This window comes from Lutjanus erythropterus, chromosome 20, assembly GCF_056507025.1.
Source record: "Lutjanus erythropterus isolate fLutEry1 chromosome 20, fLutEry1.hap2, whole genome shotgun sequence".
Taxonomy (NCBI): domain Eukaryota; kingdom Metazoa; phylum Chordata; class Actinopteri; order Lutjaniformes; family Lutjanidae; genus Lutjanus; species Lutjanus erythropterus.
In genome coordinates, this window is record NC_139336.1 from 3,447,698 (window position 1) to 3,462,528 (window position 14,831).

At 37.9% G+C, this 14,831-nt stretch overlaps 1 protein-coding gene across 1 annotated transcript; it reads left to right on the forward strand.

Annotated features, from left to right (window-relative positions):
- The first annotated feature begins 4,098 nt into the window (after positions 1-4,098).
- thnsl2 (threonine synthase-like 2) lies at positions 4,099-12,704 on the forward strand. The gene is made up of 9 exons (XM_084746468.1): positions 4,099-4,166; positions 6,737-6,968; positions 8,065-8,259; positions 8,572-8,724; positions 8,821-9,060; positions 9,154-9,302; positions 11,184-11,309; positions 11,410-11,564; positions 12,149-12,704. Exons 2-9 carry the CDS (start codon positions 6,746-6,748, stop codon positions 12,372-12,374), a joined length of 1,467 nt encoding a protein of 488 aa, XP_084602594.1. The 5' UTR covers positions 4,099-4,166; positions 6,737-6,745; the 3' UTR covers positions 12,375-12,704.
- The last annotated feature ends 2,127 nt before the right edge of the window (positions 12,705-14,831 follow it).

The following is a 14,831-nucleotide window of genomic DNA, read 5'->3' on the forward strand; positions in this document are numbered from 1 at the left end:
GAGATCAAATCAAATCTCTGACAGTACGAGTCAAAACACACTATTGAAATGTAGTCTTTAATATTGTTGAGAGTCGTGTGTGTGTGTGTGTGTGTTTGTTTGTGTGTGTGTGGAAGCTCTGTTTACTTTTAACAGTATGTAACGATACAGTGCTTTTAAAATGTGTTAATAAGCTGCTCATAGAACACATTTTTGGGGGGTGTCAGAAGTGCTCTTTCATTACAACTGAAAAGGATATTCTGATAAATTGTGTCAAGATGAAAATTTCTCAACATCTCTTAACTGATCAGAAATGTCATTGCATATTGTCAGAATTAGCCATATTTGAGTTTGCCTCAAGTCTTTGCACTTAAGTTCCAATCAAATCCTAAACTTTGAGTTTCAAATCCTTAAAAAGCCGTAATACACTTTTCACCAAATATGACGACAGAGGCTCAACTTACTGTTCTTTGAGCAACTTAAAATGTTGAATGAAGATGGAAGTTGTTGCGTCTCCGGATGTAACTGAACTGCAGTTCATTTTTTGTTGACCACATAGTTTTTGTATGTGAACAAAATGATCTTTGGTGTCATTTTTTCCAGCTGGAGCTCAGTAACGTAATGTCAGTTCTTCATGGTTCTCCTGCAGCTTGATTGGATGCTGTCTGATTGGCTCAAATGAAGGGAAATTGGTTAATTTGTGGATTCGCACTTTTTAAAGTTTGTGTGAAGGAAAGAGGGAGTTTTTCTTCTGAACACATTATACATGGTAGAACATAGTTGCTGAAAACACTTATGACACTTATGTAGTACTGAATTGTGGAGTTAGACTGTTAAACTGTTGTTCATGATGTCTGTGTTGAGGATTTTTTGGGACTTGAAACATGGTTCGGTGACATATCGGAGCCATGGTCCAACAACACTATATACACCACCCTCCGCCCTCACCCTCCCTCACGGTCAGGTCCAAACGTACCTTCAGTGTCTCTCCAAGTCCATTTCAGTCCACCAGTTCACTTCAGCTCACTTCAGTTCCAACAACCAGACACAGAAGAAAAAAATAACATTCTGTCATTGTCCTCTGGCTCTGGTGGCTCAAACATGTCTGGACATGTCCAAAAAAGCTGCTGGATGGAGTGTCCATGTTTAAGGTGGTTTTCAGGTCGTAGTGGTGTTTGACACTGAGACAGCGGAGTGGACACACCCCCAGTTTATCAGAGCAGAGAAAACTGCTCATCTTTGATTTTGAGGCCTGAATTTTTTTTTTTTTTTTTTTTACTGCTAAATTTGGCTGTGATGTTAAAAACTCGTTTCTGTGATGTGATAACTCACATTTTTCGTTGCTTTATTCAGTCTTTAAATATGATTGGCACATTTGGGGTAGTTGCTTAAAAATGTAACAGTTATATAAAATTGTAACATTTTCAAAGCCTGAGGTTTTGGTGGTCCTGCACTATTAAACTGTGGTGAGAAAGTACTAATGTCTGCAAGAGATGAGAGCAGATTTGATTAAAACTAGAAAAATAAGCAGTTATAACCCTTTACTATCACAAATAAGACATTTTCCGACTCGATGAAGAGTTTCCTCACGCTTGACATCTCCTGAGAAAAAGCATCAACCTTTCTGTACATGTATGTCCAACCTGTCATAAATGTCCAGAATATTCTGTTGAGTTTGAAAGAGCAAGCATCCTAAGACCAAAACAAGAAGATATTTTGCATCTGAAAGTATTTTTTATCATGTGCAAAATTGTCGGGCTGAATATTTTTTTGAGGGACTGTTACTAATTGATCCACATGCTCCTCTTTTTAACGTGTATTTATTTCTATCCTGATGACTTTGTGTGTGTGTGTGTGTGTATGTATGTGTGTGTGTTGGGGGTGATGTTCATTATACTCTTTACGTCTTATGTCAGTTATTTGCATGGTTCCAATTTTGTAAGCACATTTTTGTAATGTCTCCAGTGTTAAGACTTGTACATATGTTTTTACATGTTTGCAGATGTGCATTAAAATGAATGATGGTATAAATCAAACATCTGTCTCTGTGTGGTGTAATTCAGCCAGTTATTACTGAGCAGCAATAAACTGAGGAAAATCTCTGTGGAAAAATCCCCCATGAACAGCAGGAATTAAATGATATTTTATTGTATCTACAGTGATGGATGGTTCCTGCTTCTAATCTTTTTTTTAGACACACACAAACATGTTCTCACGGCAGTAAAAAGTTTAGTTCACTTCAGTAGAGAATTTAAATTGAACTCCTTTTGCTCAATATTTTGACTTGTCAGGTTGACCTTTAACAATCATAACAGCTGCATTCCATTTAGGTGTGCCATGTCATGGTATTGTGCATGCTGGTTCACTGACAAGAGTAATCTAAATGGAACAGAACCCTAATTAGTGTTTTCTTTTCCTGTTCTGATAAATCAGAAAATAAGTTTAAGTTATTGAGTCTTCCAGTGTTACACTGTATTATGTTGCCTGAATACATATGTCACCTGTGTAGTAGACACAGATAAGACTTAGAGTTGTCTTATCTGTTATGACAAGTTAATGTCTGCTATATGAAAGATCTATTACCACTCAAGATTTTACCATAGTCACATACTGGTTGATTCCACAAATAGACCTTATAGCAGTGATAGTTAATACTTAATACTATATATTATGTATTTTGATGCCAGTTGGTAAAAAAGATGTGTAAGGTTTCTGTCATAAAATAGACCAAATAAGCATTAGGGTGGGTTTTTTAAGCAGGGGGCTGCAAACTGCAAGGATCAAAACAGCCATTTTTGGCCAATCAAAGAAAAAGAATCTGTCTGGAGCCACAACCATTCAATTCTTTTTTTTCTCTGAAGACTTTTTTTTTTTTTAATTTGGCATCCATAGTGAGCTTATGGAGACTCAAGAAGACAAGCAGCCATCAAATTTAGAGGAAAAGGCACCAAGCCATGGGCTATGACACACATTTTAGTTGACAAAATTTTTTAAATTTTTTAATTTTGTGTATATGCTATGTATTTTTAGAGTTGGCAAATGTAAGAATCAATTCACACTGTACAAAAATGCTATAGCACTGCAGTAGATTCTTTTTTACTTTTGAGCCCAACTCAAACTCTTTAGTTTTGAAATAAACTTTAAAAAGTTTTGCTTACCTATAATCTTTACTTGAGATAATTATTTTTTCTTTTGTAGATAAACTTGAATCTTTGAGTTTTAGAAACTCAAATGTATTTCAAAAATTGGTCACAGAGAGCTGTAGACCTGATTTGTCATTTGTTTGGTGACTGCAAATTAAATGGTTTTAATTAAAAATATTAAAATTCACTTTCACTTTAATGACTTTACTCTATAATTTTTAAAATACAGCAGTAGTAGTTTTTTCATATCGCCCTCAGACATCGTTGTGTAACAGCCTGCAGGAATTAATGTTTAGGAGTGTCAGCATATGTCAGCAAACTTGACATCAACAATCTATCAGACTAAACTATCAGAACCTCCTCAAAACACAGTGAGTCACATTTCATTGTTTGATTATTTGTGTTGCATTTAAATGCTGTCTCCTTTTGCGCATCTGTCCTGAGAAAACATGTTGTTGTGGTGCTGAATCTTTGGCTCACGGCTTATGAGTTCGAATAAATTAAAACAGTTATCAATGCGTTTTGCACCCTGTCATATATTGGTTGAACAGTATATATCTAAATACATAATACCAAAAATGTCATGGTAGGAATCCATACAGGTACAGTGCTACCTCAAGGCAACATTTACATTTTAACAGTTTTTCATCACTTAATTATCAAATTAAGTACATTAAACAATTAAAAATGATTCAACTGTTAATGGGAGTCCATTTTTTCCCGTTTGTAAAATAACAGAAAAAGATGTGTTCGGACTATGTTTGAGTTGATGGATCAGATGTAAGGAAGATGTAAGAGAATTAAAGAATTCAACATGACCTCCGTAGAGTCATGTGACAAATAAAAAAAACTGCTATAAGAATAATGAGTATGTATTGTGTGAGTGTAAAAGGCCAAAAAGTAAAAGTGTTTCAATTTTGGTAATGTGTTCGTTAGTAAATGTTCCCTTGGTTGATGAGTTTAACAACCCTACTCCCACCCACCGCCTTCTGAGCCAATGGGAAGACGCCATAGTACAGAGACATCTGCCACAGATTATCTGAGGTAAGTAGCTGTCAATGAAAAAAACAAAACTGGACAAATAACGAAAAATGACGCCGTGTCCTGCTTTCTAAATTTACTCTGACCGTGTATTAAAGATGATTTAGCATTTTCAGAGACGTACTGACTCAGGAAATTGTCCGAATGAGCACATTAACCCTGATGTAAACAAACTAGCAAACAGTGGGACGTGACTAGAAAGGAAACCCAGATCTACGAAAGATCTCGCGAGAGTGATAATTTTAACCCAAACCACGGTCTCTTCGTAATTTTAACAATTAACTCTTTGTCCCTATACATAAAATTGTTTAATCGCAGCGTTTCTCATTGTGAAATATACCACGCGCTCAATGACAAAAACAATTCAGATACAGATCTCGCGAGAGTTTCACAAGTAAAGGGTTCCCTTCTAGACATTGAACTAGCTAGCTGACGTTAACTGTTATCTGAAGCCGCTGTCCTACACAGACATAAAGTGCTACTGTTGCAGGTGATATTACTACTTTTACTTTAAAGATGTGAATAATTCTTACACCTCTGTGTGTACGACCGTGTAACTCAAGAAGTTCCTCAAGGTTATCTCCTGAACTCTGTTCTGGAGTCTACAGTCCGCTGTTCATGTGGGTAAAACTCTGCTACTTATTCTGAAGTAACATTATTGTAAGACTTGCGACGACGGTGCTTGAAGTGGACCTATAGAGTCATAGGAGTGTCATAAAAAGGAAAAAATACATAAATAATAGGCCGTAGAAGAATAAGAAAAAATGTGGAATTATAAAGGCGAATAAATGAAAGACTAAATAACTGTGGACATATAAAGACAAATTTAAAAAATGCATTTTCATTTATTTTCAGATATGTTTAATTTATTTTGGTTATTATTTATATGTTTAAAATATATGTATTTGTTTATTTTGTTATTTTTTCTGTATATTAAAAAATATATTTTTATATAATGTCATTTATTTTTGTTGCTTTATTTTTCTTTGTTTTTTTCCTTCCCTTTTTGCTTTTGTCTGAATGAATACCAGAGTTCATGTGTGCAGGAATTGACTACTCAGCCTGGGAAGGAAGGCCTGCCCAAAGCCAGATGACTGACAGCTAGGTCGTTAAAGGAAAAGCAAAAGTAATAGGGACAAGACAATAAAGGGATAAAAATAAATAAATGACATTAAATATAATACTTAAAATACTATAGAAAAAATATTAATGTATTTATATATATATATATATATATATAGGTAAATATATACAGAAATAAATGAACAAATAATGTAAATTAATTAAAATGCTTATAATTATTCTTATATTTTATTATGTGTCTTTATTTTTATTTTATAGCACTCCTTTGACTCCATAACCTAGACTTATTTGCAATAAGTAATTAAAGGCACCATTGAATATGCATAATGCAAAAATCAAGAGAAAGAGGAGAAACGTTAAATTCAAACAATATATTCATAATAGCACTAATTTGATCAAAATCATCTTGCCCAAAAATATATCTTTTGATTATCTATAAAGAAAAACACATTGAAGCATTAATGTGTATTATCTGTGAGTTGACAAAGAGCGCACTTATGGACGGGTGAGAAAATCAGGGAAATGTCAAGTAATGCATACAAGCCAGTAAGTAAGCCTACTGCAACCAATAAGTAAGTGGTTCCTCGGGTTGGTTGTTCCAAAGTTCAAGTTCAGCTTTTATCTTCCTTGGAGCAGTGAACAGCTTGTCAGTAGATCTCAGTGTAGAAAAGCCGAGCAGCTCAGACAGGGCCCAGCCGTTGTACACGTGTGTGAATTAGTGTCATTGAGAAAAAGTGAAGAGGAGAGAACTAATCTTTCTACAGAGTGGTGAGTACTGGTCTCTGTGTGGTCATGTGATAGAGTCATATATACAGTTTGTGGTGACAGTCATGAGTCAGGGCCTCTAGTAAAGTGAGATTTTAACAGTGTTGGTTGTTCATTTACTGTTTTGAAGTGTGACTCAGTCTAAAACAGTGATACTCAGCTTGTGGCCTGTGGTCACCCTCCGACCATTTCATAATTCACAATGATAATAAATTGATTTATACTGTTTTTTCCAGGAAGGGGCAGATATTCAAGTTTTTGTATGATGGGATCAATGGAGCTGTATAACAGCTAGTAACGATTTTTATAAGAGTTAAATTGAGCAAAATGTTAATGGAGTTTGGCAGCAGTGAGACAGGCAGCCACTTAAATCATCATCCAGAGTGTGTTATTTCAGAGCAGTGGGCTTTTGTCCTCAGAATAACAGGCTGAACTTTACATTGACAGACAACTGACAGTTATAAACAGCTGATCAACTTACAGTGGAGGACTCCTCACTTGTTAGTGCTGATTTACAATGCTGCGTGTATCCTGCATTCCTGCAGAGCTTCAACCTATTTAACACACAGTCTATGGCTCCAACTCACTATTCTGATTGTTGTACACATTTTTGCATGTGCAATTGCTGCATATTGCTCATTTAACATGTACTGGATGAAATGAATCAGGGATAGAGGGAATCTTACTATGCTTTCTGTGAGTTAAATGTTCGTCTCCATTCCCAGGTCTCTCAGATGCAGTACTGCAGCACTCGGGGTGGGGTCCATGGATGGGACTTCCACGATGTGCTGTTTTCAGGCTTCGCTCCGGACGGAGGGATGTTCATGCCGGAGAGTGTTCCCCTGCTGAGCCCGGACACCCTGAGGGGCTGGAGGGAGCTGCCCTACACCAAACTGGTGGTGGAGGTCGCCTCACTGTTCATCCCCACTCAGCTGATCCCCAGAGAGGACCTGGAGGGTGAGCCGCTCAAATATTTACTCTTATCATAACATGGCATTTGATATTAAAGGGATAGTTCGGTATTTTTCAGCCTAGACCCAGACATATTTTCCCATCTTTTTGTGCCTAATGGGGGCAACATTTTTAAATTGGTCCTGTAATGAGGAAGAGCGCTGCAGCTGTCAAAAACAAAACTGAACCACTGTAATCCCTCTGGGCAACTGTGCACCGTCACAGTCTGTCCATTTAAGTAATTTTTGTCGCTGACAGGCTCTGATTGTTATTCTTATAGTCTGGCAACATACTGGAAAGGATCCCTACAGAGATATAGCTTTTTTGAGAGTGAAATCCTTTTTGTTTAACCAGAAACAGACAATTCATTTCTCTTGCCAAACCCACCAGACTCCATATACAAAACTGTCATTTTAATATTGTCATTGTTGTCTCTCTTCCTTCCAGAAACATAATAAAACTCACCAAAACCATCATGGGTCATCTTTCCACTGTTCCAACAGTCTCCAACTCTGGTTTGGTGAAAATAAACTCTTAATTCACTGAGTTAGATGTGAAAATATTCTGGCTCTATACTCTGTGCTGCTTCTCTGATGTCCAACCTCCCTTCATCTTACCATAGTTACACACTGAACACGGTTTATCAAGTGTTTATTTCAACCAAATCAGAGCTGATGATTTTCTGAAACAGTGGAAAGATGAACCAAGATGGTTTTTAGTGAGTTTTATTTTGTTTCTGTTGAGTTTAAAGAAGGTGTGTTTTAGGATGATAAAATTAATAATTCTGGTGGCTTTGGTGAGAAACTTTTAGAGGACTATCAGTCATCCCATTAGTCACTTAGACCTGAAAACATAGAAAGGTTGAAAAATACCAAAGTTACCCTTTAAGGTATGTTAGGTTTCCACTTGATGAGGAAAAGTCTGCAAAACTGTAAAGTTTGTAAGAAGATTGTAGAATTGAACGTGAACTAAAAAAAAATAAGAGTTTTTAAACAGTAAATAAGTAATCAAATCAAACAACAATCATGTAAAAACAATGAAAATCTGTTCCATTACAAGAGCTGCAAACAACAAGAAAGTCATTTCCTCTCGTTTGTCCCAGTCCTGGTGGGTGAAGCCCTGTCTGGTTTCTCAGTGCCTGAGGTGGTGAGAATCGCCCGGCTGAAGGGCGGTCTGTCAGTCCTGGAGCTCTTTCATGGAGAAACGTTGGCCTTTAAGGACCTGGCTATGACCTGCACTGTGCGCTTCCTCAACTACTTCCTGAGAAAAGAGAACCACAGAGCCACTGTTGTTGTAGGTAAGAAGCAACACCTGGAGTGTCATGTGATCAAATGAAGGAACTCGTTTTCTGCAGCTCTTTCATCAGGTCTAAATTTAAACCCATTTCCTGAGAAGAGAAAAAAAGATAATGCAAGTCATTATAATCAGAAATTTGCTCAAAATAATGAGTTAGATATGAAGTCATTATACTAACATTATTTTGAGAAACCTTCTCATTGTAACAACTTACAGGATTTTTTTTCCTTCACATTGGCACATTTATGCTCCCAAGTGGAAAAAGCACCAAGATTGTACAAAGTATCAGAGGTGATAAATGAATCTTCTGCAGGTACATCAGGAGACACAGGAGGCTCAGCCATCCAGAGTGCCAAAGGTCTCAGTGGGTTGGACGTGGTGGTGGTCTACCCTCGTGGACGCATCACTCCAGTCCAAGAGAAACACATGATCACTTGCCTGGAGGATAACATCCACGTGTTTGCAGGTGAACCTAAAGAAGACAGGACTAGTGGATGTTTTTCCACAAAAATGTTCATATTCTTGTAATGATTCTTCAGTGAGTGTGTCTTTGTCTCTGCAGCGGACGGCAGCTCAGACGACATCGACCAGCCTGTGCGCCGTCTGTTCGCAGACCAGCAGCTGGTCAAGTCTCACGGCCTCATGAGCCTCAACTCGGTCAACTGGTCCAGAGTCATGATCCAGCTGGCGCACTTCATCTACGCCTACCTGCAGCTGAGTGGCGTGGAGCGGGTGGAGGCTGACGGAGAGCTGCCGCAGCTGGAGGTGGTTGTGCCCACTGGAGGGGCGGGAAACATCGCAGGTGAGTCGATTGCTGCTGGGAAGGAACTGGATTCAGTAATAACTCCTTGTTATTAATACATACTCATATTCAGTGTGTCTGTCTGTGTCTCAGCTGGCTACATTGTAAAACAGATGGGATTGCCCCTGAAGCTGGTTGCCATGGTGAATTCTAATGACATAGTGCACAGGACGGTGACCAGTGGTGACTTTTCCATGGCAGCTGATGTCACACAAACTTTGGCTCCTGCCATAGACATCCAGGTAACACAGACACACAGCATGAATTTACAACTGCTCTTATCACGATGAGACTTTTAGAGATCGTCAGCCTGATGATGACTCTTTGACAAGATCATGACATTGTTCATCCACACAGGGCTTAAAAATGTTTGTTTAAAACAAATGATTTATTTGTGTGATCTTGCAGAGTGGACATTTCCTTTAATCCAGGGATAACTGGATTGTATCACCCTGGAGCCTTTGATTAAAAACTCTGACTTCTGAATTTAACTGTTTATGTGGTGGGAAATAGGTGAGATTGAGAGCTGAGATTACAGTAATCAACCTTCCAGTAAATTGGAAATATTAAAGGAATAGTTCAACATATTGCGAAATAAACTTTCTGAGAGTGAGATGAGAACATGGATATCAGTCTTATGTCTGTGTTTTAAAGTGATAGTTCACCCAAAAATGAACTTTCACTCAATATCTGCTCACCCCTGTGTTGATGTGAGGATGGGTGAAGATCTCTAGTTCACAAAACACTCCTGGAGCTTCAGTGGAAAACAGACCTGATCCTCGTGCACACGTCTGAAGCAGGTACACAGCCAAGCGGCGTGACATGAGATATATGAGATCTCGCGATACCTTCACATCTGTGTTTACATGCAACCTGGAAGTGACTCAGACAACAGAGAGAGATCTGCTCAGAAATAGTGACTTGTTATACACACAGCTGACTTAGCAAACTTTCAACAAAGAAGAAAATGTCTGAGGACTTCAACATAGAAGAGGAACATCATTTCTTTGCTGCAGCCGCGCCGCTAGGTTGAGAGCCTGTGTACCTGCTTCAGGTGTGTGCACGAGGATCAGGTCTGAGGCTACAGTTGACATTTAGGCTAAAAACATGGTGTAAATGGCGTCTTTATGTCTGCAACTAACAATTATTTTCCTCATCAATTAATCGGTCGATTATTTTCTCAATTGATCAATTAGTTGTTTGGTCCATGAAATGTCCGAAAATGGTGAAAAATGTTGATCATATCTCAAAATGACGTCCTCAAATGTCTTGTTTTGATCACAGCTCAAAGATAATCAGTTTACTATCAGAGGGGAGTAAAGAAACCAGAAAATACTCACATTTAAGAAGCTGAAATCAGAGAATTTAGATTTTTTTTTTATTATTAAAAAATGATGCATAATGACTCCTTGATTAATTAATCCTGTCACAATCTTGTCACTTGAAAAATAGGTCCAAACATGGAGCACATAGACGGACATTCATGTGCTCCACATGTTTAGACCTGTTTTTCAAGTCTTCCCTGTAATTATTACTTTCATTATTAATTAAGCTGGTGACCATTTTCTCCATTAATTCATTAGTTGTTTGGTCGATAAAATGTCAGTCAGTGTTTCCCAGAGTCAAAGTTGACATCCTCAAATGTCTTGTTTCGTCCACAACCCAAAGATATTCAGTTGATTATCAAAATAGATGCAGATTAATTTGATAGTCTTATTAATAATCAATTAATTACAATTTATTGATTAAGTGTGAGGCAAATGGAGCATTTTTTGCTAATGAATTGTCAGCTATGTGAACACTGTGCATGGTAGTATATTGTTCTTTATTTTAGAATTGTAATGCCACTAATAATCCCCATTTTTCTTAAATGTATCTGTAATCTGATTATTTCTTTTTTATTTGGAACTATAATGGAATACAGTTACCTTTTTTGTATCCAGATTATGTAATTCTGTTACATGTAGTCTGTTACTTTCCAAGCCTGCTGTTAAAGTATCTTGTTCTGGACCAAACTGTGGGACAGTATGACTGTTTCTACCCACATCCATATAAAGTTATTAATTTAAATATCCCAAATTCAAAGTTGTATCGGCATGTTTGGCTTGATTTGTGTCCTGTAGGACCCGTACAACATGGAGCGAGTGTTCTGGCTGCTGCTGGGCAAAGACGGAGCTTCAGTGAAGACCATGATGGAGGAGTTTCAACAGTCACATAGACACTCTCTGCCTGAGAACCAGCGCAGACTGGTACCAGTCATCCTACACTTACTGCAGCTACTGTATACATGCAGACACCTTTATCTCCCACCCTGATACTCTCTGATCTGTTCCTCCATGTTTCCTCTAGTTGTCACAGGTTTTATCAACTGGAGCAGTGAGTGATAAAGGGATCCTGGAGACCATGAGGAGGTGCTGGGAGGACAACCAGTATGTTCTGTGTCCACACTCAGCTGTGGCTGTCTGGCATCACTACCACTGTCCTCACAGCCCCACTCTCAACAGGTCAAACACACTGTATTCATCTACACACAGACACAAGACACTTCCGACTTCACAGCAAGACATGAATCAGCAGGTTTCGCAGGTCCTCTTAGCTGATGACATCACTTTAAGCTGTCTGACTCACAGGATGTAGACTCTGGGTATAAGCCTGCAATTGGGTGACTATTTCAGGCAGCATCAGCTATGTGCGTGTTACCATTTTCAAAATCCTCGTCACTACAGGGAGCAACAGCAACCTACACACTGAAAATATCGCTAACAAGCTAGCAGCTGCCTTTTGTTTTCCAGATATTAAGCCTTTTTAATGCCCAGACAAGCCTCTCAATGTTCAAATGTTCCACCAAAACAGCCCTCCCCGACACTGTTTTGCAGGGGCACCATCGCTGCATCTGGGGCTTTGCGCCGCCCAAGATCATTGTGATTGGTTTAAAGAAATACAAACAAGCCAGGGCCCCGTTTTCCAGAGCTTCCTTAGCGCTATGTGCATGAATCAGTACTTCTACTTTTACCAGATTTTTTTTTCGACTCACTGTGGCAAAGCTCTCATCCATTTTTCTATGTAATTACTAAAACTCTTCTTGCAGGTGTTACATTGCAACAGCGTCTCCAGCCAAGTTCCAGGCAGCGGTGCAGGGGGCCGGCCTGACCTTTGACCTACCTGAGGCGGTGCAGGCGTTGGATAAATTGGCCACCCGCTATGAGAACCTGGAGCGGAGTGTCAACTGGTGCAAAGACTGGGAGCACAGACTGAGAGAGAAGATCCAGTCTGTAAGTTCAGTCAGGAAAACCAGAGGGTCGTACTATGTCTGATGATGATAGATGACAGTGAACACAACATGGGTGAGATCAGGTGACTGTGGCAGCCTGTCCTTGATCTCTGCACTTCTTATCTGAATGTAGTGATGAGGTTGATGGGGAAGGCCTCCTGTTGCCTCACTGATGGACTTTAGTCTGCAGTGTCATAAGATCTGTCTTCTGTATTTGTTCAGTGACGTCATACACCACAAACCAATCAGCTATTCAATGCGATGTTCAGTCTTCCATCCACAACTTTAACACAAACATATATGCTTCTGACTGAATAGAATCAAGTTATTTTCTGAGTTTATCTTTCTTGAAAACAATAAAAAGTTTTAAGATGTTACCATTTGAAAAGTGTCAGTAACTGATTGACATTCACCCCTCAGGAACAGTGAACAAAAAGGTTCATATTTCCTACATCTGCCACCTACAACCATCATGGAAACATTAAATGGGAGAAAAATAAGAATGTTTTTAGGGATTTGGATTTATCTGTCTTATCATAAAGGGGCAGTTTACCCCATAATCAAACATACATTTTTTCCTCTTACCTCTAGTGCTGTTTATCCATCTAAATAGTTTTGGTATGAGTTGCAGAGCTCTTGTCTCTTTCCTGGTCACTCAAGATAATCCACAGATTTTGTAGGAAGTACTTTCTTTCTGCAGTAGAGTCAATTGAAACTACATTGCTGTCCTTCAGCACAGTTCCTATGTGAAACTACTCACAGGGCCCCTGTCCTTAACAGCAGCTTGAGGGGCAGGAGCCTTGTTGTGAGCAAAAAAAGTGCAACACTTGAACATGGCAGGTCACAGACGCAGTAAAATTCATGATGTATTTAAGGTGAAAAACTTCTAATTCATTCTTAGATGAAGACTGATTTATTGTACTACAACTACTTCCACCCTGTCGTAAAAACACACTGGGAACTGTTTAATACTTTTAAGGAACTTAGTGGCCAAATAATTTTCTAGCACATAGGACAGCCTATATCGCACTGCATTGTGTGTGACCCCAGAGGGCATTTTATCATGTTTTCTCCACCAGAAGGGCATCTTAAAAGCTACTTTACCACATTGTGTTCACTAGAAGGGCACCCTGTAGAGCTCTTTACCAGATTTTGTCCACTGGAAGGGCAGTTTAGAGGGAATTTTATCACATTTTATCTACCATAGGGGCATTCAAGAGGGCACCTTTGTGTTGTTTTTTGAACATGGAGAGGTGATGACAAAATCCTGTGATCAAACTACCAGCAGAACTTGACACTTTGTGGTTTTTGTGTCAGTCACATGATGCTCAAAATATAATCCTTCAGGATGGTTATATTATTTATGTATTCAGGCATACTTTACCTTAATAATGTAGAAGTAATTTAACTTCTGTGGTAACAGGTTTCTGCCTTGAGGTGGCGCCACAGGTCACATAAATCTCCTCAGACATGATTACATAAGACTTTATATTTGCACTGTTGTACTGGTGCCAGTGCAGCAGTGTGTCTAAGACAGTGGTTTTACAGTAGTTATCTGAGAATTATACTGTGGAGGGTCATAACTGTCCCAAAAGTTATTTATTGATGTATTTTTATTTATACATTTCTTAATGCATTCCCTCTTCATGATACAAATAAGGAGAAATGTAAAAACAAAATACAGAAATAAATATGCTTGGGGGAAAATAAATAAATAAAATCAAATAAATAAATCAATAAATTAATTAATCAAATGGCAAAGTGAATCAGTGAATACCAAAGGAAATAAATACAGGAGCAAAATTAAAACAGAAATATCAAGTTATGTTTAAAAATGAATGCCTACATGATATCATATTTTGGTGCATTTAATGGCATATTAATTCATGTATTGTGTCATGATTTATTCATTTATTTAGTTATATCTGATTTTGTCAGTTATGGTCCTCCACACACAATAGCCCTTTATTTAGATTATAGTAGACTGGATAAACTTTAGCTGTTGTAATGATATTTTTATCATTTGGTCATACTACAAACAAGTGTCTCAGTTACACTGAGTTACATAGAATAAAAAGATTCAATAAAGGTACAATAAATTCTCTTGGATGGTGCTCACTGGGGAGTGGTGGAGGAAGCATTCAGATCCTTTACTTAAGTAAAACTACTGGTACCAAACTGAAAATATTACGAGTAAAAGTCCTGCATTCAAAACCTTACTTCAGTAAAATTATCTAAGTATTATCAGCAAAATGTACTTGAAGTATGACAAGTAAAAGTACTTATTGTGCAGTAAATTGGGGTAAAAATGAAATGATATTTAATTATGTTTACTAATAACTGCTAATGTTATAATTTTTTATTTTATCATTAGTTTGTGTAATTTGAAACAAGTAGTAGTAGTAGTAGTAGAGTTGAGAAGTACTTAACATAATATATGAAATGTTATAACAGGTGCAACAATTATCACAATTTTTACATTACACAAACTAATGATAAA